This window comes from Micropterus salmoides, unplaced genomic scaffold, assembly GCF_014851395.1.
Source record: "Micropterus salmoides isolate LMB-PRFRI ecotype aquatic unplaced genomic scaffold, ASM1485139v1 Ms_hic_scaffold_17, whole genome shotgun sequence".
NCBI lineage: Eukaryota > Metazoa > Chordata > Actinopteri > Centrarchiformes > Centrarchidae > Micropterus > Micropterus salmoides.
The window spans coordinates 5,788,957-5,814,525 of NW_024040817.1; the positions used below are offsets into that span (position 1 = coordinate 5,788,957).

General features: G+C 42.2%; 2 protein-coding genes and 1 pseudogene across 2 annotated transcripts in view; 1 reads left to right on the plus strand and 2 right to left on the minus strand.

Moving 5' to 3' along the window:
- The window catches only part of LOC119906906 (zinc finger protein 260-like), a 48,938-nt gene that overhangs the window by 3,619 nt on the left and 19,750 nt on the right, over positions 1–25,569 (minus strand). The window lies entirely within an intron of this gene.
- On the plus strand, positions 927–6,422 carry LOC119906915 (annotated as a pseudogene).
- LOC119906912 (zinc finger protein 391-like) lies at positions 2,694–22,849 on the minus strand. The gene is made up of 4 exons (XM_038724370.1): positions 22,382–22,849; positions 13,355–14,747; positions 3,309–3,399; positions 2,694–3,136 (listed from the first exon to the last, which is right to left on the minus strand). The coding sequence occupies exons 1-2, from the start codon at positions 22,665–22,667 to the stop codon at positions 13,402–13,404; spliced, it is 1,632 nt and encodes a 543-aa protein (XP_038580298.1). The 5' UTR covers positions 22,668–22,849; the 3' UTR covers positions 2,694–3,136; positions 3,309–3,399; positions 13,355–13,401.

The following is a 25,569-nucleotide window of genomic DNA, read 5'->3' on the forward strand; positions in this document are numbered from 1 at the left end:
AGAGGCTGGAAGCTCCGCGCTCACTGGCCGAGCCCGGGAACCCGCCTCACTTCCGGGACGTGGCTTCAAAATAAAAGCCTCTGCGAGTTTTGTTTATTCTGACCATAAAGCATTTAGTAAACGCTCTGGCTGCTGCTGACATTACACTTATGATGACTTGGGGACAGAGTTTAATTAGTGCTGATTCTCTTCAGCTGATTAAACGTTTTCCTCCCAGTGTTTCTGTGAACAGCATGCAAAACTTCAAAGCTGTCTGTTTCTGCGTCTGAAGTTTCCAGATGACCAGTAATAAGCTGTATTCTGTCAGTCAGACTGCATGAAGAGAGTTAAACATATCTATGCATGAGTTACTTTTAAACTCTGTTGTTCAGGTCGTCACACAGACCTGCGTCCAGAGAGGTTCCTGCAGAGAGTCACTCAAAACTTTCCCCATCTGACTCATCTGTTTGTCAAAAGTGCTTAAAACGTCATACGCCTGTCATACGGCTGTCCTACGCCTGTCATACGGCTGTAATACGCCTGTCATACGGCTGTAATACGCCCGTCATACGCCCGTCATACGCCTGTCATACGCCTGTCATACGGCTGTAATACGCCCGTCATACGGCTGTCCTACGCCCGTCATACGCCCGTCATACGCCTGTCATACGCCTGTCATACGGCTGTAATACGCCCGTCATACGGCTGTCCTACGCCCGTCATACGCCCGTCATACGCCCGTCATACGCCTGTCATACGGCTGTAATACGCCCGTCATACGGCTGTAATACGCCCGTCATACGCCCGTCATACGCCCGTCATACGCCCGTCATACGCCCGTCATACGCCCGTCATACGCCCGTCATACGCCTGTCATACGGCTGTAATACGCCTGTCATACGGCTGTAATACGCCCGTCATACGCCCGTCATACGCCTGTCATACGCCTGTCATACGGCTGTAATACGCCCGTCATACGGCTGTCCTACGCCCGTCATACGCCCGTCATACGGCTGTAATACGCCCGTCATACGGCTGTAATACGCCCGTCATACGGCTGTAATACGCCCGTCATACGGCTGTCATACGCCCGTCATACGCCCGTCATACGCCCGTCATACGCCCGTCATACGCCCGTCATACGGCTGTCATACGCCCGTCATACGGCTGTAATACGCCCGTCATACGGCTGTCCTACGCCCGTCATACGCCCGTCATACGGCTGTAATACGCCCGTCATACGGCTGTAATACGCCCGTCATACGCCCGTCATACGGCTGTAATACGCCCGTCATACGGCTGTAATACGCCCGTCATACGGCTGTCATACGCCTGTAATACGCCCGTCATACGCCCGTCATACGCCCGTCATACGGCTGTCATACGCCCGTCATACGGCTGTAATACGCCCGTCATACGGCTGTAATACGCCCGTCATACGGCTGTAATACGCCCGTCATACGGCTGTAATACGCCCGTCATACGGCTGTCATACGCCTGTCATACGCCCGTCATACGCCCGTCATACGGCTGTCCTACGCCTGTCCTACGCCCGTCATACGCCCGTAATACGCCCGTCATACGGCTGTAATACGCCCGTCATACGGCTGTCATACGCCCGTCATACGGCTGTCATACGCCCGTCATACGGCTGTCATACGCCCGTCATACGGCTGTAATACGCCCGTCATACGGCTGTCATACGCCCGTCATACGGCTGTCATACGCCTGTCATACGCCTGTCATACGCCTGTCCTACGCCTGTCATACGCCCGTCATACGCCTGTCATACGGCTGTAATACGCCCGTCATATGGCTGTAATACGCCCGTCATATGGCTGTAATACGCCCGTCATACGCCCGTCATACGCCCGTCATACGCCCGTCATACGCCTGTCAATAAATCTCTGCTGACCTAGAAATAAATTCAATAAGCTGCTTCTCCAAATCAGAAGCAGAAAATTAGGAAAATTGTGTTAACTTCAGATTAAAGTGACCGTGACCACATGTGAACAGGAAATTGACCTTAAAACAAGTCATGACAACAAGTGGCGATTTTTGAGACTGAGCGTGTTGGAGTTATGAACAGTGTGACAAACTACCCCGCTCTGCCCTACCGCTGAAAAGCAACCATTCCTCTGCAGTCACAATTTGGTGTAAAGGCGAGTCCTTAGAAAGTCAGGCAGCTACGTTTAAGATAGTTAGTTAAAACACATGTTGCTGTTACTGTCATTATTAAATAGCAATATAAACAATGTTCCCTTATTCAAAGAGCAAAAATATTGCTCTTTTCTCCTGTTCATAAGTTATATTGACATGTACTATATAAATAGGCTTTTTATGTGACACACAGTTCATAGGAATTACATCTTATGGATTAAAAATTAAAACAATCATTTAATTTAAATTAATTCTTTTAAGTTGGAGTTTACTAGCTAGTATAGACCGTTTTTGCTAAAAGCTATATAATAAACTGATGATCTTTATAATACATTAAAATGGGCAATAAAACAACCTTCTTGGAAGAAGCACACCTGGTGAAACATAAAGAGAAAAATGTTTCTTAAGATGTCTTCTATCACACCACTGGACCCGTTGCTGTTTATTGGTCAACGTCAGAGCCAAGACGCAATAAAGGTATTTGCAGTATGAAGCAGCTACACTATATAAACTTGAGGGAGACTGGAGGTACATCAAGTGATACTGGGACACTGGAAAGGTGAGTACTTTTTATTGTGTTTTCACCTCAAGATCATTAAATTATCAAATTATAATTAATTATTATTAATGATGAATACATTTAAGAGTAATCTCAAAAGATCAAACATGATGAAATTAATAGCTGTATCATGAAATACTTTTTGTTATCATTTCAAGCTATTTCTCCTGGTACCATTCAATATTAAAGTTTTCAGTCAAAGTATTTTAATTATTACTTTACTTCTTCAAAACAAATTTGCCATGTTCAGAATGTTTTGATGGCTCAACATTTGAGGTGCTGAATTCTTTAACAAGCTTCTGTTTTAGGGTTGGTTTAATGCTGTATTATAAACTGCTGGTAATTAACAGTGACTTTGTTCTGCGTTTCATCCTCAGATGAAGCTGTCAGCGCTGTTGCTGCTGGCCCTGCCGGCTCTGTCTTCGGCCACTCTAGAAACTGGGAATAACGCAGAGCAAAGAAACGGTAAACACAAACTGGTTTTAGGAATTTGGGGAATGGAAAAAAATGGCTTATAGATAAACATTGAATGTTGGTATTTCATCACTACCGTTGATTTTTAAAGGATCTCTTAACCTAAGTCACAAGCTAAATATGTTTTCTCACTTACCTGTTTGTGCTATGCAGCCAAGCAGATTCTCGAGCTCTGAGACTTCTGCCTCTACCCCAGTACAGTGTTTCCTCTAGGAGTTTTTCAGCACCTGTAAATGTCATTGGCTGTTAAAGTCTTTGCGCTGTTGACAACACATAGCCTAAGCAGTACTTCAGAATGCTCTCTATTACCTGTACATGCATACTGTTAGTGAGGGTAGTGGCGCTTACGGGACGTCACGGTGGGACGGGGGAGTATGAGGCTGGGAGGGAAAAATCACAGTATACTCACTAGAAAAACTAGACTACACTACTGCTCGCTACGCACCTCCTGATTCAGAGTTACGCTGCTCTTATAACGCCATCTGTCACGTGTGTTCTGCATAGAACGAGGAGAGGAAGCGTTGAGTGCTTCCGTGCTCGCTCACTGTGCCAGTGAAAACATTTGTAGCGCATAGTTTAATGATCGTGGGAAATTTTAGGCGCGGCGGTCGTGATTCAGCAGCGGAATGCATTTAGAGGAATGAAACTGGAAAAAAATACAACTCTAGCTGAAAGTTAAAATATATATTCTACATTCTAATCCTCTCCTTTTGTCAGTTATCACTTGTTCTATGCAAGTAAGCAAAAATAATCCATTTGAGCGTTTTACTTCCCTCTCTTTTGTAATCATGTAAAATTGTAAATCCAATCAAATGTCATTTGAGGTAACTAACTAGTGTTCTTGACGGTCAAGGTGGAAGTAAGTCCTCAATCTGACATTGATAAAGAAGAAACACACATACTGAACAGGTGTTAACTTCAGAGCAGTAGGATTTATTCTCCCTCACAAAACATATAAAGGTATCAAACATGTCAGTGGTTACATCTGGCATTCACTGGTAGTCCTGTTCTCATAGATATTTAACAGCACTGAGCTAGTAACAGTTACTTGTTCATTTACTTCACAAGGCTACAACTCAGTTAGGCTACTTGGATGCTTTAAACTCATTCACTTGAAAATAAAACATATTCACTTAAAAACTACATCACAATAAGCCTGGTTTTGCCAATAAACCACAAATATGTCCGTAAGGCTAAATACAACAATCAGGAAAAATGTACTGCATGAAAAACAGTTTTCTGCTGTATTGTCCGCTTTCTCTACACGACTTCACACGACAGAAGTCTGCAAGCATTCCAACACGTTTCTTAAACCGACCTGTGTAAAACAATTTAATAAGCTACACGTTCAACTTCAACAGAACCACCATGTACGATCAAGTTAAAGCATATTTACTGAAAATAAAGAATAGAAGAAACACACAAGTTGAGCTGGTGTTAACTTCAGGGCGGGAAACAATCCTTTACCACTAAAGTGTGATGCGCCCTCTAGTGGCATGGATGTGAAATCACTGTGTGGTGACTTAAAATGCAATAAAAGTATGAGTCATGAAATCAAACCAAACAGGGTGTTTGTTTTCAACCCACTACATAGCTAACCATCCTCTAGGCTAAAAGTTGCAGCCCAGTCCAAATGATAAAAAAAGAAACACCAGGAATCAGGAAGAGACCAGTTAATGACCTCAATCTTTAAAAAACTGAATAGAGCAAAACAATTAACTGCTTTGTTTCTTATTTTAAAACAAGCCCTGTATCTTGTATTAAAGCAAACACTGTTCTTGTCTGTGTCTTTTCCCTTTTCTCTTTCTCTCCTTCACAGACTCAGATCTAAATAGTAGATCTGACCTGACTGACAGATGGATGACAACAGATCAACCTCTCCTGAGTGTTTATACACTAAGGCAGAAGATGCATGTTCAGTCTTCTTCCATCAAGTCTGATGATGGCTCTAACCTGGAGTGGGTGACCTGGAACAACATTCTTCCAAACGATGCCGTTTCAATTGTCAATAATTACGCTGGTAACCGCATTGATTATGTATGCAAATACGGGTGTAACTCTGGCTATTATACCCCCAGCAGGGGTTCTTATTGCTTCTATCGCGGCACAAAAACAACCGACTTTGAGCTCCTAGTCAACAAAGACAACTTCGATATTCTGGAGCGGGTAGATGATTCATACGGCCACGTGCCCTAGAATTCAGTCAGAACCTGCCCTGGGCAGGAAATATACGTAGGAAAGAACAAATATGGACTTGGTAAGATAGTTACTAAAGATAAGGCCTTCTTCTTGGCTTGGGACGGTGGAGACATTTGGTACAAATACTACCAAGCCCTGACCACACATGATGATATAATCAGCCAGCAGATCTATGATGTCATTTACAATACTGCTGATCCTACAATAATAAGCTATCCTCCAAACATGATACACAAATCAAGCGTCAGCAACTATGAATGCCACACAGTGATTAAAACAGATACCATCTCAAAGACAAACAAGGTGGAGTATACGTGGGAATCCACCTTTGCTATCAAAGTTGGTGTTAAAATGAGTATCACTGCTGGCCTCCCCAGCTTAGTCTCCGAAAACATTGAGCGCAGAGACGACATACCAAGTCTCCAGTGGAACCACAGTGACAGAGGAGGTCACTGATACTACTACTGTGACTGTCAAAGTCCCACCAAACCACTCCTGCATAGTTAAAATGATGCGGAGTGACCACAAACTTCAAATCCCTTTCACAGCAAGACTCTCGCATACCTACAGTGACGGGGCGACCCGCACGACATCCATCACTGGGACGTATGACGGCGTTCAGATGGGACAAATTAGGGCCGATGTGGAACGATGTGAACCTCTCCCAGACGCCAAGCCTTGCCCATGAAATGCAAAAAGCCACACTTGATGTCAGAAATGTCTGTTTGATTACGGGTGGGTGGGGGGTGTCTAATGAATTTAATTAATCGAATATAAATATAAACCTATGCTTGATTACTCTGTATTAACCCTAAATCTCAGTTTAACATATATAAATGTGTAACTATTTTGGAAGCCAATCATAGTGCAGTATGCAATTTACACAAATGTGATGTAGAAAGCTCCAGTGCAAACACACTGAGAACGGACTTTTCAGTGAAGCTGGAAACATCTTGTGACAAGTAGTAGAAATAATTAGTATATTGATAAACTGTGTGCCATTTCCATACTACTTCCATATTGTGTGTGCTATCATATTAAAATTTATAGTCTTCTGTGTTTTGTATGTAATTTTTGTTTTTCCATTCTTTTACTTTTATCCAGTTGCACGCATGTCAATTAAACTGTAAGTTCAGGACATCACTAGCCTTAAAACTTAAAGGGGCTATATGTAAGTTTTAGATTTTAATAAATCACATTTTCATTGCCTTGTTGTCAGTGGGCTCAAAACACTTGTAAATGAAGCACACGCCTGTTTGCTGACATTGCTGAGCCTCCAGTGACAGATTCACAGATAGTAAAGATAGTTACTGAAAGCAGCAGGCGAGCCAACGATGTAGCATGTCGGCTAAATGCAGTAAATGTACTGTGATCATGTAACGAGTGTGGATTAGTTCAACTTGCAGCTGATAACAATATTACTGTAACGCTGCAGTGGGAGTTTACCTGAGTTTCCAGCTCTGTCTATAGCCGCCGTCACTCGGCCTTTTTTCTGGGAGGATTGCGCAGATATGCGTCTCGCTGCGATGAATGAAGTAACGTTACGGAGCCGGTGTTGATCCGCCTCTGAGACGGGAGCGCTGAAGTAACAGAGCCTGAACATGTTTGAGAGAAAAGCCACAGCTGCATGCAGGTGATCCTGCATTTATTGCAGGATTTCTGTATGGAAGCGGTTGTGTTTCGGATTATGCTCACTCATGAGCTCAAGCGAGCACGCGTACGAGCACACGACTGGTTGCAATCTTTGAACCGCACCACTAGTGGCCGCCAGAAACTACATAATGCCCCTTTAAAAAAAGAGATCAAGAGATCAAATTTTTGGGGGGGAATTTTGTAATTTTTCTTTGGTTTCTGAAATCCAGGAGCTAGTATTAGTATCAACACAACAATCAAAAGAATATAAGAAATGTAGCTTATTGGCTACCAGTCCAAAAATACTGATTTTGCCACATTGTAAACAGTTTTTTAAAAAAAGACACTCATCACAGAATGGATATGGGTAATTTTTGAACCAGGGACGGATACACGATACACCAGCAGCACCTACACCACACTTAATGGTAACAAGATTACTGAATAATATTTCTAACAATAACTTTAGTAAAACAGAACAAGGTGTTGCGCTCACAAGGAGGCGGCTAGAAGGAGCTCATATTGGCACACTGGCATCCGGGCTAAATCTACATCCGTCCACTGCAGAGAAACCATCCACAACCTGGAGGAGGACCTAGTATACATGTGTATTATTATAATATAACATTAAATAAAGAGTATAATGTTCAGGTAATAGTATACTTTTTTTTAATGTAAATATATAAATTACAACATTCATTATAATTTCATATAATAGCCTACTATTTTACCATTAGTTGAATATTAAATCCAGTTCCACCTGTTTCATTTCTGTGAGCTGTTTTTATTTATTAAATCCTTGTGCAGCAAAAGGCTCTACATCGGTCTCTAATGTGTTAATGCTAAGAACTAACTTGTCAATAATCATAATTTAAAGGTTTGCTGTAGCACGTCAAACTTTGTGTAATGTTTCACCCCATCCAGGCATAATTGCGATTAGATTAATCGTGCAGCCCTTCGTTTATATAAGTTAATCAAGATGTAACAATTATTGTTTAAATTCAGATGCAATGTGGGTTGGCAATAAATGTGTTCTTTCTGTTGTTGGTAAGTGAGTAAAATATTGCTTCAGGCTGAAACAGGAGCACAAATAAGGGCACGTAAGCAGCATACTGATGTCTTCCCATGTCAGGACCACATGACACATAAAAGACATCATATAAGCACAAATAATCAGTGAAAACAAGAAGCACCACTGCAGATGATGACAGCACATTTGATAATCCAGTAACCACTGTTTGGTAGTTTTCGAAAAGGAGTAAAGGGATGGAATGTTCTTTAGTTCAGTGAGTTTCAGTGGAATGATGTTTTGGAAACCCAAACTGTACAGGATGTAATCAGAAGGATGTCGCATTTAAATGAGAAATGCCCCTGACGACACAACGGTCATCGGCCTCATCCGGGACGGTGATGAGTCGGCCTACAGACGGGAGGTTGATCAGCTGTCTCTCTGATGCTGTCAGAACAACCTGGAGCTTAACACTCTCAAAACTGTGAGATGATCGAGGACTTCAGGAGGAGCCCCCCCCACTCTGCCCCCCATCACCATACTCAACAGCCCTGTGTCTGCTGTGGAATCCTTCAGGTTTCTGGGATCCACTATATCCCAGGACCTGAAGTGGGAGCCCAACACTGACATGATCATCAAGAAGGCCCAGCAGAGGACGTACTTCCTGCGTCAGCTCAGGAAGCTCAACCTGCCTAAGGACCTGCTGATCCAGTTCTACACAGCCATCATCCAGTCTGTCCTCTGCACCTCCATCACTGTCTGGTTTGGATCTGCCACCAAAAAGGACAGGAGCAGACTACAACGGACAGTCAGGACTGCAGAAAAGATCATCGGTGCCAACCAATGCCAATATTTTAAAGATTTAAAGAACTCAACAGCTCAGGATATATATGGGATGGATTCCTGGAGGAATGCCATAACTTTGTGTTCCTCAGTTACACAGCTGATAAATAACTCTTTTGGACAAGCTGTGTTACCTGAGAGTTTAAAAGCTGCAGTTATCACTCCAATTTTCAAGGAGACCACTCTGAAATTGCCAACTACAGACCAGTTGGTATCCTTCCAATAACATCTAAGGTAATTGAAAAAGTTGTGACCAAACAGCTAATTAACCAACTGAACTTGGGTCACTATTCTTTGAACAAAATGCAGTTTGGGTTTAGACCGAAACATTCAACAGAGACAGCCCTCTGTTATTTTGTGGAACAGTTAAAAGGCATGTTGGATAAAGGAGGGGTGGTAGGAGCCATCTTTATAGATTTTAAAATGGTATTCGATACAGTCAATCATAATGTGGTTATCTAAATTATCAACTCATAATGTCTCAGCAAATGCTACTGAATGGATGGCTTCATATTTGCGTAATAGACAACACTGTACAAGAATTACAGGAACAACCTCTTCATTCTTAGATTGTCCTACTGGTGTTCCGCAACGTTCAGTTTTAGGCCCTCTCTTATTCAGTATCTATATAAATGATCTACCATCCATCTATCCAGAAGTTAATATTCAAATGCATGCAGATGATACGGTTATTTATGTCCATGCTAAATCTAAACAGCAAGCTGCATCTCTAATCACTGGAGCTATGGAGAAAATCGCAGATTGGATGACATATTCCTGTTTGACACTAAATTTGTCCAAGACCGTTAGTATGCATTTCTCCATTAGAGGAAGTAATTGCACTCCTCCTGAGATTAGTATTAAAGGACAAAATGTACAGGATATTCAGCAGGTTAAATATTTAGGTGTGATTATTGATAGCAGTCTATCCTTCAAAAAACATATTACAAAAATTTCAAAAACAGTCAAGTATAATCTGGCTCATTTCAGATTTATAAGAAATCAAATGAGTACAAATGCAGCAAAACTGTACATGCATGCAATGATACTGTCATATTTTTCATACTGTAGCGCAACCTGGTCTCAAACAACTGGTACATTAATGCAACTACTTCAGAATCTGTACAAACAAGCATTGAAAGTCATGGATAAAAAAAAACCCTAATTCTTATCATTATTGTAATATGGTCAAAAAGCATAACATGTTGACTTCCTGTTTATGTCCAATGTTGGGTTAGTATATAAGACTGTAATGACTAATAATGACTTAGCACCACTACCTCTCAAACAGGATGTAACAATAAGCAGACCGGGCTCCAGGTTAACAAGAGCTTCCCGACTGTTGTGTTAAGTTACGGTCTACGACATTTGGACAAAACTGTTTTTCAGTAAAGGAAGCTGGGATGTGGAATTCTTTACCACTGAGTGTCAGAGAATGCAGTACATTTAAAACTTTTAAAGGTAGTGTGAAAATATATTTGAAGGACAGTCAGGTATGATGTCATTGATCTGTGTGTTTGGTTTATTTGGATTGTTGATGTTGTGTTTATTATGGTTTTGGGAGATTTGGTATATTTGAGTCTGTTTTTAGTTTGTTAAATTTGGCTTATTTGAATTGGTTGGCATTTATCTAATTATTTATGAATGTGTTTGGTTGTTTTTTTTTTTTTGTAATATTTTGCACGCTATTCCCCCCCAGGGGCTGCAGATGGGAATCAGCTTTTAGCTAAATCTGGTACAGTACATATATTGTGCATTGTCCCTGTTAAATAAATAATGTGTCAAAGACACAGATTCTGGCTTTTAATTATGATCGCCCTATGAATATTACTCAAAAATACCAGTTAAAGTGGGACGCAGTCTCAAGTAAATATTTAAGTTTACATTTACCAAAAGACCTGGCTAACCTGTTCAATATCAACTTTGCACAACTGAATTCCAGATTAAAGGTAGATGTGGGAAGGTGGAATGCTATTCCACTCCTCAATTTAGGTTGTAGAGTAGAATCAGTGAAAAAGAATATCCTGCCGCAGCTGCTGTATCTGTTCCCTGTGGTGCCAGCTGATCAGTTTAGGGAATGGCACAAACTTATGTCTAGGTATACATGGAATGGCAGAAAACCTAGAATTAAATGTAAAACCTTACAGCTATAAAAGGAAGATGGAGGAATGGGACTTCCATTCTTTTTGGAATATTATTAGCCAGCCCAGCTGAGACCCCTTGTATGCTGGTGTGATTCTGGGTATCTGTCCAGGTGGAAGGAACTAGAGTTGGCAATGTCTGACAGGATCCCACTCCAGGCGATAGTTTCCGACGTAACACTAGCCAAGAATCTTTCAGACAAAAAAGATTTGGTAGGTGGGTAGGGCAGGGAGTGACAACGTATTGTAGGTTGATACACAAGGGTGCTCTAAAAAGCTTTAAAAGCAGAAGGGAGGAGTAATTTGGGACAGCAGGACTTCTATAGGTTTCTCCAAATACGACACTATTTGAGAGAAACCCTAAAGGGTGTTGACATGTTAAACCTAGAGGTAGGACTGATGAAACTTTTTCGATCTGCTTATAACTCTGAACCTACTGCTGAAATTATTTCCAAGATATACAAATGCTTCCTGGACATATACACAGGTGAATCACAATATATTAAAGAGAAATGGGACAGGGAAAGTAATGGAGTTCTCACTGGGGAAGAATGGCGGACTGTCTGTCGTATACAATGGAAAACATCAAGCTCTCTTAGTTGGAGGGAATTCAGTTGGAAGTAAATGGCTAGATTCTTTATCACCCCTCTACAAACACGACATAAGACTGGTAACTCCGACTGTCAGAGACAATGTTAGGCCAGTTACGCAGGTCACTATCATATTCTTTGGGCGTGCCCTGTCTTAACAACTTATTGGAAGAATGTCCATTTCTGAGGCTTCCATCCAACGAAATTTAGAGAAAATGTTCGGTTTGATATTCTCTACCTGTGTAGTGTCCCTCCACAGATACACTCAAAGGATAGAACTCTCCTGGCAATTCTGCTGACTGCATGTAAAAAAGCCAAAACTCGCAAATGGTTAGAACCCCATATCAAAATTGGTGTTCATTTGAATGAAATCTGACTTGAACTTTTAAATCTTTTGAGGAAAAACAGCCATGTAACAAATTATTTGCAACAGTGTTTTCTTTGTATGATCCCTGCTAGCCAATAAACAACCAAACAAAGAATAATATTGGGTTCCCATTTAACTACAATGGCTTCAACAGGTGGCATTTTACAGCAAGGTATCGCATGAAGTACTCTGTTGGTATCTGTATCACTTTAAGGGTAATGGTTTCGGTACTGGTTAGGGGTGGGAGAAAGAAATCGATTCTTAGATGCATCACAATGCGGACGTGGAAGATTCTGGCTCGATTAACAAATGTCTAAAAATCGATTATTAAATGTTAACTGATAACGTGATGTTGACGGAACGGGTAAGGCGGAACTCGTGGAAGAGCAGCGCCCAGACCGTCTGTGGAGCGCACACAGAGAGACCAGTGTTCTCCTGTATTAACCATAACCACACAATGAATAACCACCCCACTAAAATGTCACAATATCATTAATATCAATGCGCAAGTAATGATTTTAACTCGCACACTGCGAGCATGGTGACACTCGACGCTCAGCAGCTCTCTGCGTTTCCTGTGTGTGAGGCCGAGCGAGTGAGAGAGAGCGAGCCGCAGAACGTGACGGTGAAAGTTAGTGGTGAAATATATTTGCACTAAGTTTCTGTCTGGTAGTAAATGTGCAGCGTAGGTCACTGTGTGTCCGATAATAAAAGTCTTTCCCCTGCTGGAAAAGTTAAGGCTGTTAGCGCTAGCACGTTTTTGCTGTTTATAACGGTTAGTTAAATTAGCAACAAAGTAATGTTAATTAGTTCAGCTGTATGTCATTCTAACTTAGCTAAGGTTACCAGTCAAGGACTGAACACATCAGGCACAAGCTTAGACTAAACTGGTGTGCAGCTCTGTCCTGTACACATACTGTACATCATAATTATTATATTTCAGTGTTCAGAGTCTGACAACTGGCTGTTAATGAAATGAGGGACCATGGAGTTGAGGTTAATAAAGTAAATTAGGGATGCAAACCAGTCCTTTTAAGCTAATTATGTTAATTAATTAATGTTTCTTTTGGATTTTAATACGCAAATCAATTACTTAGTAATTATCCAGAGATCCTGTCTAGAAAAAAATTATGCGTCAAGATGTATCGAATATTGTTTTATTATCGAATCGCAGCCCTCTGAATTGTAATCGAATCGAACCGTGAGGTGCCCAGAGATTCCCACCCCTAGTACTGGGTACAGTAAAATTTTAACCCCACAATGCAGATATTCTCTGTCTAAATAGTTGATCACACTCTGACTGATGCTTCTCTGTAGACAACCAGTTGTCATCACTGTCAGCGTCAACAGTCTCAGAAGAGTTTTCAGTCTTGTTTCCAGTCTCAGGTTGTAAAAGTCTACCTGGATCAGAGTTCCTGGCTGGTTCTGGTCCTCCACGGTCCTCTCCATCAGCTTCTCTTTCCATCTGTTTCCATGTCTTCAGCTGAGCTGCTGGCTCGAGGCTCTGCATCCTTGTTCTCCCCAGGTTGGTTTCCATGTGAGGACTCATCACCACACTTGTGTTTTTTGAGTTGATAAAGATAAGTGAATCTTATGTCACAAACACTGCAGCTGAATGGTTTCCATCCTGTATGAAGGCTCATGTGTTTCTGCAAATTATACTTTTGAGAAAATCTTTTCCGACACTCAGAGCACCCGAATGGTTTCTCTCCTGTGTGGATTCTCAAGTGTGTCTTCCAAGATGACTTTTGAATAAATCTTCTCCCACACTCAGAGCAGCTGAAAGGCTTCTCCCCTGTATGAAGTCTCACATGTCTCTGCAAATTATCCTTTAGAGTAAATCTCTTCCCACACTCAGAGCAGCTGAATGGTTTCTCTCCTGTGTGAGTTCTCATGTGTGTCTGCAATTGTCCCTTTCGAGTAAATATTTTCCCACACTCAGAGCAGCTGAATGCTTTCTCTCCCGTGTGGAGTATCAAGTGTGTCTTCCAAGATGACTTGCGAGTAAATCTTTTCCCACACTCAGAGCAGCTGAATGGTTTCTCTCCAGTGTGAGTTCTCATGTGCATCTGCAAATGTCGCTTTTGAGTAAATCTTTTCCCACACTCAGAGCAGCTAAACGGTTTCTCTCCCGTGTGGACTCTCAAGTGTGTCTTCAAAGAAGACTTGTGAATAAATCTTTTCCCACACTCAGAGCAGCTGAATGGTTTCTCCCCTGTGTGAGTTCTCATGTGTCTCTTCCAATCTCCCATTTGAAGAAATCTTTTCCCACACTCAGAGCAGCTAAACCGTTTATTGTTAGCAATGTGTGTCCTACTACTGACAGGGACGTCATCATTACAATGAGAGTTTAAACCTGACAGAGGTTCTCTGGTCGCCTCCCAGTTTTCACTGTCTTTGCTCTCAGAAGAGTCTTCAGTCTCAGATCGTGAAAGTCTATCTGGATCAGAGTTCCTGGCTGGTTCTGGTCCTCCACAGTCCTCTCCATCAGCTTCCATCTGTTCAATTTGGCTTTGATGAAGCTGTGAGGACTGAGGTTTCTCTTCATCATCTTCTTCACTCTTCACAGGGACAGGAGTGAATGGGAACTTGGTGATATCAGCCTCCTCCAGTCCTGGAAGCTGCTCTCCCTCCTGACTGGTCCAGAGTTCCTCCTGTTCCTCTTTAATATGTGGAAGCTGTGGGTCCTCCTGGTCCAGACTGGGTCTCCCCTCCTCTTTAATTTGTAGGGGCTCTGGTGGGTCCTCCTGGTCCAGACTGGGCTCTTCTTTGCTCCCCAACAGTTGCTGGATGTCTGATATAAAAGGAAACATACAGACAGACATTAAAGCACACAGCAAGACTACACTAATACCTTACAGTAGGTCGGGTTCATTAGTATTCTATTGAATTTTAATCCAGTAGAGTCTCATCAAATCTCTTTAAGCCACATTTCACCTTTTTATGTAATGCAAGTTATAAAGAATTCAAACAAAACAATCAGTAGAGATTTGTGATCACATGTCAATGAGGAAACATTGTTAGTTTAATCCCTTGTTGTATTTTATGTAAAAAGGTGGGAAACTCCTGTTTAATAAAAAGATTATTTTTCAATGACTCTCTACGTTTGCTGTCTGATCACATCAACAGAGTAATTAAAATGTCTGGTCACAGAGCTCCTTACAAAGGAAAAAGTCAGGAAAACATTTTATATTAAAGTCTCATTCTATTCAAAGAATTATCTTAACATTAAAGGCAGGGTTCTTCTGGGCTCCTTCCAAAGCCACGCCCCCAAAACACGTACACGGGCGTTGCCGACACCACTGGTGGACGAGCACAGTGTGACAAACGGAGAGTAGCACAGTGCAGTGGCTCACATCGGGGGTAAGAAAACATTTAACTTTATCATTATGAAAATAAACAACTAACCCGGCTGTTAGTGCTCACTATCAAGCTAGCATGTTAATATTGAATAGGTTTAAAAAGACTGACTTTGATTCAGTAACGAGCTGGCTAGCTAACTGTTAGCAACAGGTAGCCGTGCTAACAGCTGCGGTAACATTGGGCAAAGCTACAAACAGGCGGATACACATTTTCCCATTTCCATCAGTTACACTACACAAACGTGAATTTCGTGTTAGACTCCTAACATGTACGTTGTTTTGCATGTTAGAGCTTCCACGGTGACAGTATTACTGTCTCTGATGAGGACTGGACTCCAGAGCCAAGCACAGACCAGGACAGGACCGGGAATGGCCCGGTGTCGAGGCTAAGCAGAGGAGGGAGGGCAGCTAGGGTCCGAGGAAGAAGAGGCAGGACGGGGAGGACTAGGTGTAAGCTAAGGAGTACATATTCTAGGACCTGCGTCGAGCTTTACACTCCAACAACGGCACATGAACAGGTGTATATATCAGGGTATATACACGGGAATCTTAAATCCCAGTAAAATTCAATCCCTTTTTATGACCTTTCAACATATTTTAAGACTGCCGCGCCACTTTGAGCTAACCGATTAAATCAGCCACACACCTTCAAAAGGAATGTAAGTACATTTCTAACATATTTATTGCCTATATGTCATCAGGTTGTTATGCCACCTAAAAATTGAGGCTTTCACCAACTTTCTCTGTTGCCTATAACATCCTGTATGGGCCAACTGTTTTGTGTGTGAGGGACTGGTCAGATTTCCTGTGAAAACTGTCTTACATAAGCTGTGACGTTTATGTACGCAACATTACAGCAGATCATGTGAAACACAGTGTAATTTTGTGTTTAGTTAGTTTAACAACATTCAAACAGGTCAGGAGGGAACAAAGATGGAGAGAATAAATTGAGTAATGAATAACGTAAGTAGTGAGGAACTAGTCTGAATACTACTATGTAGTATAATATTATAACATTAAATTAAAAGTATATTGTTAATGTAATAATAAACTTTAAGCTTGATATTCAATATAATTTAATTTTATAATAGAATATAAGATATATTACCACAAGTAAAATATTAATTCAAATTACAGCTGTTTCAGTTTGGGGTTGTTTTTTTTTTTCCCCATTAACTTTGTGCAAGAAAAATGCTCAAGGCTACATGAGAGTATCCAACCTTGATTTTAGGCTACTAACTCGTCAATAATCAGAACCGTTTATGCAGAACACTGAGTTCAACATTTATAAAGTTTGTTGCAGCACATCAAACTTCTTTTTTAAATCCCACTCCATACAGGCTGTGACTGATCTGTTCACAAACCGTGACACTGACGAGAGCATCGGCTTTATGAGAAGTTGAACATGTTTCAATAAAAGGCAGCGATTTAGCTAATTAGCCAGCTAACGTTAGCCAAACCCACACGCTCCTTGAATTCTTCCTGTTGTCTTCTGTCTTACCAATTCAGCTGCTGGCGGCGCATCTCGCTCTTGTTTTTCAGGAACGGGGCTGTTCAAGTGGCCACAGAGCGACCGGCCAACCGGGTTAATAACGTTTCTCCTGATCGCCACTCTGACTATGTTTTGGACGATTAGCATTGAGGGTCCGGCGGGGTGGGGGATTACGGCCGGTTCTACTCGCAAATCATTTCACGGTTTGTACAGATCTATTTTTTGGAGCATTTAAGAGTGAAATAGGCACTCGGTAGATCCCTGTGCCTAATGTTACAGAAACGAATCACACAGTCGCTACTCTCTGTCTGTCTAGAATTTTTGGCTATGCATTATATATAAATACGTTCACCTACACCTAGTTAAATGGCGATTAAGACTTTTTAATGGCCTTAATTTTTGCAAAATTGATTTATTACCTTTTAAGACTTTTTAAGACCCCGCGGACACTCTGATATATACACATATATATTTTAACATTTATACATTATGTCCCAGTGTACTTGTCTCAAAGTTTCTCTGGTGTTTTCCCCTAAGGCCTTTGGGTGTCAAAAATAAAGTGATATATAAATGTAATCCATCACTATTGTTATTTTTTTATTGTTTACTAATTACTAACTGCAGCTCTGCTTCAGCAATCGGCTCATCTATGTAATGTACAATGACCTGTGGCCTGCACTACGAAGGAAGTTCAACCTACTCAGAGTTAACTCGGGGTTATCAGGCAAACTCAGGGTTAACAAACTCTGACCGCTACACTGGAGTTAAACTATGACTGTGGATAAGATGTTGGTTAGTTGAGTCCGTATTAACAGGAGTTGGTGCACGTTCGCATAAAAGGGGCGTGTTCGGCCGTGCAGGTAGTTTTCTTCACAGCGGCGCATGCTCCGTATTTCTCACGTTGATTGTGTCAGGATATGATGAATGTAATGAACTAGTTAACGGCTAAATCTAATATCGTGGCGGACGACAAAGCCAGAGAGGCTTGTTGGCATCGCATGGAGTTAATGTGTAGCCTAATTATCTTCTCACTGTTGTTCTCTCTTTCTCTATTATGTGTTTTATGGGCTCTTCTTTTATGTGTAATATGCTTTACAATCAGATTTATCAGTGAGGAAATACTGAGTTTAGCCCACAATCACCATCATGCACCTCAGAGACCTTGCCTTGGATTGGTTGTATTTAGAAGAAAACACCAGAGTGAGTTTTGATTTTTTTTTGTAACATTAATTTCAGGGAATTTCCGATTTTTGTTCCTGTAAAGTTGACACTTTCATCTAGGATTTGTTTCTCGGTTTATTAACCCCTGGCTCCCTATTTTTGGACAGGTAAAACAGTCTACAGTCTAAATATGTAAAAAACACTCAGGAGAATTCAATGATACATCTAAGAAACTGTCCCATTAATTTATTAAGATCGCCTCCCTAAAATCACAGCTCGGCTGCAGGGCTCGCTGTCTGAACAGGATGCTGATGTGTTCAGAATAACTTCATGTCAGCTGAAGAGAAACAAGTCAGGATGGAATCTGAAAGTATTTTATGAAGCTGTGTGTATTAATACTTCATTAACACTGAGTACAGATGAGGTGTGTAGTCCACATGCAGGGTAACCTCGAGATAACAATGAACAAAACCTGCTCGGAGCAGTTTAGAGATGTGGCGTAAATTGCCATGGCAACAGAGCTCGGGTAACACCCATCCACCTTTCGTAGTACGGGTTAATCAGGAAGTCACACCTGAAGTTACCTGGATAAGCCGGTTACCACGCTTTGAAGTACAGACCACTGGTGTGTAATGTGGACACAGAAGTCCTGTTAGAGAACAATAAAGCCCTGTTCAATAAAAATATCTGATCATGTTGATGAATGTTCTGTCCTATAAAGCAGAGCTTTCCTATCTGGGGTTCTAACAGCTATATATTCCTTTACAGACCAGAATCTGTGGACAACATCCAGACTACAGTGTTTCCATGCACCACACAAGGCTGATCTTCAGACCCAGGACAGAGTAACAGACAGTTCAGTCAGGCAGCAGACAGACAGTTTGCAGTGTGGAGCACTTAGACACAGAGTCGTGATTCTGAGTTGCTGTTTCTGGAAGATATGCAACTGTTGATCCACCAGGACAATACAGAGGTTTAATCCCAGCAGGGTGGAAGATGTAATGTCACCAACTGCTACACAAATAATCCCCTCCACTGTGTGGATGAATACCTGTACATTGTTGTGCCAGGAGGGTAGAGAAAATACAAAGATATTTTTCCCTGTTCTGGATAATATTTTCTTTTTTAAATAAAACATTGAAAATGATAAATGCCTTTTCTTTACACCTGCAGCATAAACAATCAAGCAACTACATTGATGTCTTATGTCTCCAATAATGACATCCAAATGTGGTATAACACTTGTTTATTGTTATTATATACTACTAAAACTACAACCTAAATCACAAATAGATCATTCATCAAACATCATTAAAAATAAATATATACAGGAAGAGACGAGGTGTGTCCAGGTGTCCTGACTGATTATGAAGACAGTTCAGACTTTACTCGTAGCATCGTATCGCTGCTGTGGAGATTAAATATATCACAGTCACCTCTCTGACATGATTACCACATTTCAAAACAACCATATTACTTTTTGTTTTATATTTTCCTGTATCTAGCAACACAGTTGGGGCAGGGACACCTGACTGAACCCCATGTTGACAGGGATCATCAAGTCTCCTGGTTCTGCTTCTAGGCATCTCCTCAGTAGTAGACAACTGGAGGAGGAGGAGGAGGAGGAGGCGGCGGCGGCACTCTGGAGGTCTGTGATGTAACTCTAGTCCTTCTCCACCTTCAATGAGTACAAGCTCCTCTTCCTGGACTTTGCTGTACACCTTGCTGCACCTGATAATACAGAAAGGAGGATCAGCTTAGCGAAATGTTTCTAACACCTGACATTATTCTCATACAGTAGTTTGCATTTCCACATAAAATGCAATCAAAACCGTAAATCAGCACCATCTATCAGTATTCCTCATGCTGTTTAATATTTTTTGACTCATCACTTATAAATGTATTGAGTAAAACGCACAAGAGTTCTCATAATGCAACATACTGAACTGTGTCATCAGCTTTTCTCCTGGCTGGTCTGTGGACACGGTGGTTGTTATCCAGACCAGCCAGCATGGTCCAATCAGCGTATACTGGTGAGAAGCACCGGGTGTTGGAAGACTGCAGGTGACCTGAGGGCGCAGTAGAAATAAAACATACAGGATTTTTTACTTCGGGTAAAATAAGTATAGTAACAGCACCAGTTACAGTAAAAGGTTTTCACACAGTAGGTTTAGCTACGAACAATATCAAACTATATTACAGGTAGCTTATATACCAGAAACACAGATACTTGGGGAACTTTAGCCATCATTGTTTATGTACACTAACGTTGAAATGTCTCTCATATAACTACACAGCTACATCAGCACATTTGTAAAAGTAACATTCAGTCAAACATCAACTGCAGACACAAGATAATCACACAAACAGATTAGATACAAGGTAAAGATAAGTGTAAACATAGTAACCCTAGATGGTGAATAACTAAACTGGCGCAGTCTACCCCCGCATTGTCCTATCTAATGTTAGCATTGGAAAACCCAGCTCGCACTGCGATGCTGTTTTCGAAGTCAGCTGCAGCTACAGAGAATTCATCATCTCTTATATGTTACTCTGGCTCGCTCCACCAGTCTGCACTCATAGCAGCCGTTAGCTGAACGCTACGTAGGTAGCTACAGTTAGCTGAAGGCTACGTAGGTAGCTACAGTTAGCTGAACGCTACGTAGGTAGCTACAGTTAGCTGAACGCTACGTAGGTAGCTACAGTTAGCTGAACGCTACGTAGGTAGCTACAGTTAGCTGAATGCTACGTAGGTAGCTACATCTGCTAGCAATGAAAGTAAATTCCCATCAACATGATAAAAGCCAGATTACCTGTCCAGCAGAAATAAAGCCACCACGCTGTGACCGCCCCTCGGTGTTCCTCAGTTGTCACTATTGTTGAATGCAGATATCACCCACCGGTCTGACCGCTTCGCTCGTCAGGTCTGAGAGTTGACAGGGTGCGCGTACGGGAGCAGCTCCTGTAGCAGCACGGCTGGTAGCCATGGCAGCGAGGTCAGCCAGCCAATCAGTGCATTCGGTGTGAATGGAACGAGTGGCTGTGTTTACTGCAGCCCTGAGAGGACTTCAGACAGCTGATTGTTATACTCTCTTTTTCAGAGCACCTAACTTTTCAATATGTGTATAAAGACAGTTTCAACAAATATGACAAACTGACCCACTAGCGGTGCAGTTTTAAGACTGCAACAAGGCGTGTGCTCGTCCTTGCGCTCGCTTTAACTCATGAGCGAGCAGAATCCGAAATACTTTAATATAGAAATCCTGAAATAAACGCAGGAACACCAGCATGCAGGCTGTGGCTTTTCACTCAGACATGTTCAGGCTCTGTTACTTCAACGTTCCCGTCTCAGAGGCAGATCAACACCGGCTCCGTAACGTTACTTCATTCAGCGCGGCGAGCCGCATATTGGCGCAATCCTCCCGGAAAAAGGCAGAGTGACGGCGGCTATAGACAGACAGGGAGACAGCTTCACACAACATGCTGGAAACTCAGGTAACCTCCCACAGCGTTAGCTTGCTGCTCCTGGCTGCATCGCTATAGGCTAACGTTAGGAAACAAATCGCTCCACATTTTCTTTTTACCGTTTACATCCTTTCTTGCAGGCTAAATCAACAGCGGTACTCAGGATGGTAACACGGGTCGCGTTAATTGTTGAAGTAATGCGGAAAACAATATAACTTTTCACAGGATAACATGCTCTGTGTTAGCTGGCGAGCTAACATGACTTTGTCTGTGTTTCTCCAGCTTTACTAATGCTCACTTTGTTCTTACTCGACATCATCTGAACCTGTTTGGTCTGATGGGCTTCAGCACATAAACCTTTATTGTTGTTTTGGATCCTTACGTGGAGCCTGTGTTTTGCTGTGAGCCGGTTGTTTTGCGGTGTTAGTGGGCTGCATGTCGTTAGCTGCCGTGTTGTCGCTGTAGTCTGAGACGCTCGGGAGCGCGAACAGGGCTGAATCCGACCCGGAGACCTCACATTAAAAGCAGAACAGTGACTGATGCAAGCGAGAAAACAGGCATGTGCTTCATTTCTGAGTGAGTTTTGAGCCCACTGACAATAAGGCAATGAACATATAGCCCCTTTAATGAAACACTCCACTGTGATCATTCAGGTTATTAGAGTGCAGGATAAAACTACAGCTCCCAGAAGGCTTTGCTGGCGCTGCTGAGGCTCTAAGGCTCATGGGAGTTGTGGTTTCTACCCGCTAACAAAGTATTTGTTGTTTTATTTCAGTTTAAATTAAGATGTTTTCACAGTTCAAAGCCAGAACTTGTAGTTTTTATCACTTTCTCTCAGACTGAGTCAGAAAACCTCAGAAAAAGTTCCAGGTTTTAGTGGAAACCTGGATGTTGGGGGGGCCGCTGGCAGCTAGCGTTAGCATGTCCGGGGTTTCCTCCGGGACTGACCTGCTCTGTGCAGCCGGACTTCGGGCTTCAGCACGGCCTCCAGCAGCCTCCTCTGGCGGCAGACCTCCCGCTCTGCCCGCTCAGCTCTGGCTTCGTACTCCGCCACGGTTTCCTCGAACACACCGACGATCTCCTCCGCGGCCGCCGCGAGCCGCTCGGTGAGCAGCGCTCTCAGCGCCGGGACTTCCGCCGGTTCTTCTCCCGTTTCCACCCGCAGCAGAACGTCTTCAGCGGCGGCGCTGATCCGCTCGTGGACCGACACCCGCAGCAGCTGCACGGCGCACATTTTACTGCTTTCTGCGGACAAAGAGCGGGGACGTAAACACGGAGCGGAGTTCCGCGTCGACGACGCTTCGCTGAGGGAAGCGAACAGCGAACCCTGCTGGACCGGAGGGAGAACAGCAGCCGAACCCGAAGCCGAAGCAACAAGGGGTTCAGGGTCCTGCTCTTCTTCTTCTTCTACTGGCTTTCCGGCAGACTAGATGCCTTACGGCATATTGCTGCCACCCACAGTTCAGTCTCGGTATCGCTTTATAGCACCTTCATTCTCAGAGGGCTAATCCTGTTGCAGATATAAAATCCATGACTGCTTCCACTGTCCTTGATTGGTTCTCATGAGGATTCAAAATATCTCTCAATGTCACTGCTTGTAATCCATCTCCTGATACCTCAGAATAAAGTTGTTCTCTTTGCCTTTTATACTGTTGACATTCCATAAACACATGATTAACAGTCTGTTGTTGATTGCAGGTTCTACAGAGCCCATCCTCATGTTTGCCTATCTTCGCTAGATCCCATGCAAATCCACAGTGTCCCAGCCTTAGTCTTGTCATAATTACAGCTTGTCTTCTGGATTTACCCAAGTAACTCTGCTCTGTCTTTACTTTGTTTTGTATTGCATAATAATGCCGGTCCTTTGTTTCCTTTTCCCACTGCCTCTGCCATACTACTATAGTGTTTTCGTTAATGACAGATCTACATTCAGTGACCCCAATACAAACTGCTAAATCAATATCTCTTTTCAGAGTCATTTTTGCTACCTTGTCTGCCACCTCATTCCCTTCTACCCCAACATGTGCAGGGACCCAGAGAAATCCCACTGACCCTCCAGCCTTTTCGATTTTATACAACAGAACCATCAGCTCCATAACCAGATCTGGTCGAGCTCCCATATTATTATCTCCCAGAGTTTTTAACACTGAAGCCGAATCTGAGCATATTACTGCTCTCCTTGGTTGCACTTCCTCTATCCACTTTAGTGCCCATATAATAGCTAGAAGTTCTGTTGTATACACCGATACCCCCTCAGACAGTCGTTTAAGCTTTACATATTCATATTGTGGGATATAAAAAGCAAAGCCTGACTTCCCAGTTTGTGGATCTTGGGATCCATCTGTATATATCTGAAGGTAAGTTCCCCACTGATTTTCCAGTCTTCGCTTTACCATATTGGGATACTCTGTGCCTTCATGATGTTTGATGTTATCCATTATACTAAGATCTATTTCTGGTATGGACATCAACCACGGTGGTACAACTGACCAGTACACTTGCGGGGCCATCCCTTCCTCCTTCAGTCCCAGTTCCTCAATTTTTTTTCTGATGTTAAACATAAAACATTCCTTCCTCCTTTTCCCTGATCCCCACTCCCACGCATTAATTAGAACTATTTTTGTAGGGTGTTCTCCTTTATGTGCCCATAATTTAACAATATACTGCATTGCCAATTTCTCCCGTCTAATTGACAATGGCATTTCCCCCATCTCTACCAACAAAGCTGGGACTGGAGTTGTACGGAGGGCCCCGCAACATAGTCTCAGTGCCTTAGCTTGTATTACTTCCAGCCTCTTTAAATGTGTATCAGCGGCTGTCCCATAACACACACATCCATAATCCAGTCTAGATCTTATCATTGCCCTGTAGATCATTAGTTGAGTATCTCTGCCTGCACCCCATGTGCTACCTGAGAGGGAACGCATTACATTTATTACCTTTTCACACTTATTTACAACATTATCTATCTGCTTTTTCCATGTTAGCTTCTCATCCAAATGCACACCCAAAAATTTGAACTCTTTAACCCTCTCAATTGCTTGTTCATACAAAAATAAACCACCACATTCAGTTTTCTTATTACCAAATATTATATACTTTGATTTCTCCACTGATATCCTCAACCCCCACTTTTTACCCCAACTAGTTACTTTGTTCAGAGCTACTTGCATTTGCTCAGTTATTTGTTTGACATTCCTGCCCCTTTTCCAGATGGCCCCATCATCTGCAAAAAGAGATTTTCCAAAACTATTCCCGATTTCTTCAAATATATCATTTATCATAATATTGAAAAGGACTGGGCTTATCACGCTACCCTGAGGAGTTCCGTTATCGATACCTGTACCAGCTGATAAAGCATTTGCAACCCTAACTTGAATTCTCCTGTCCTTCAAGAAGTCTTGTATCCAGTTAATCATCCTCCCTCTGACTCCAGCCTCATATAGTTTTATGACAAGCCCCTCCTTCCATAGCATGTCATACGCCTTTTCAATATCAATAAACACCGCCATTAATACTTCTCTATTCACCATTGCTTTCTTTATATCACTGTCAAGGGACGTAACGGCATCCATGGTACTTCTCCCTCTACGGAATCCACTTTGTACTGATGTAAACCATCCCTTCTTCTCTAACTTATAAACCAATCTGTCTGTAACCATCCTTTCCATTATTTTACATAGGACTGATGTCAGTGCAATGGGCCTGTATGATCCTGCCTTATAAGCGTCTTTCCCTGGTTTCAATATTGGAACCACCAGTGCATGCTTCCATGTGCTAGGTAGACTTCCCTCTTGCCATATGTGATTCATTAAGGTCAAGATTTCCTCCAAAACTATGTCACTAAGATTCTTAACAATCTCATAGCTAACACCATCCTTTCCCGGGGCTGTTTTCCTTCCTTTTCCAATTGCCCTGTGCAATTCTTCTAATGAGAAAAATAAATTACCCACATCAGAATTATCATTATTTATCTCAAGTTTGTATCGATTTTGCTCTAATATCTCATTTCTTTTCCTTATACCTGCTTCACCAATGTTAGCTCCACTGTGAACAGCTCTAAAGCTATTTTCACATAGCTTTGCTTTATCCAAATCACTTGTAGCAAACAATCCTCCCTCCTCTAAAACTGGCAT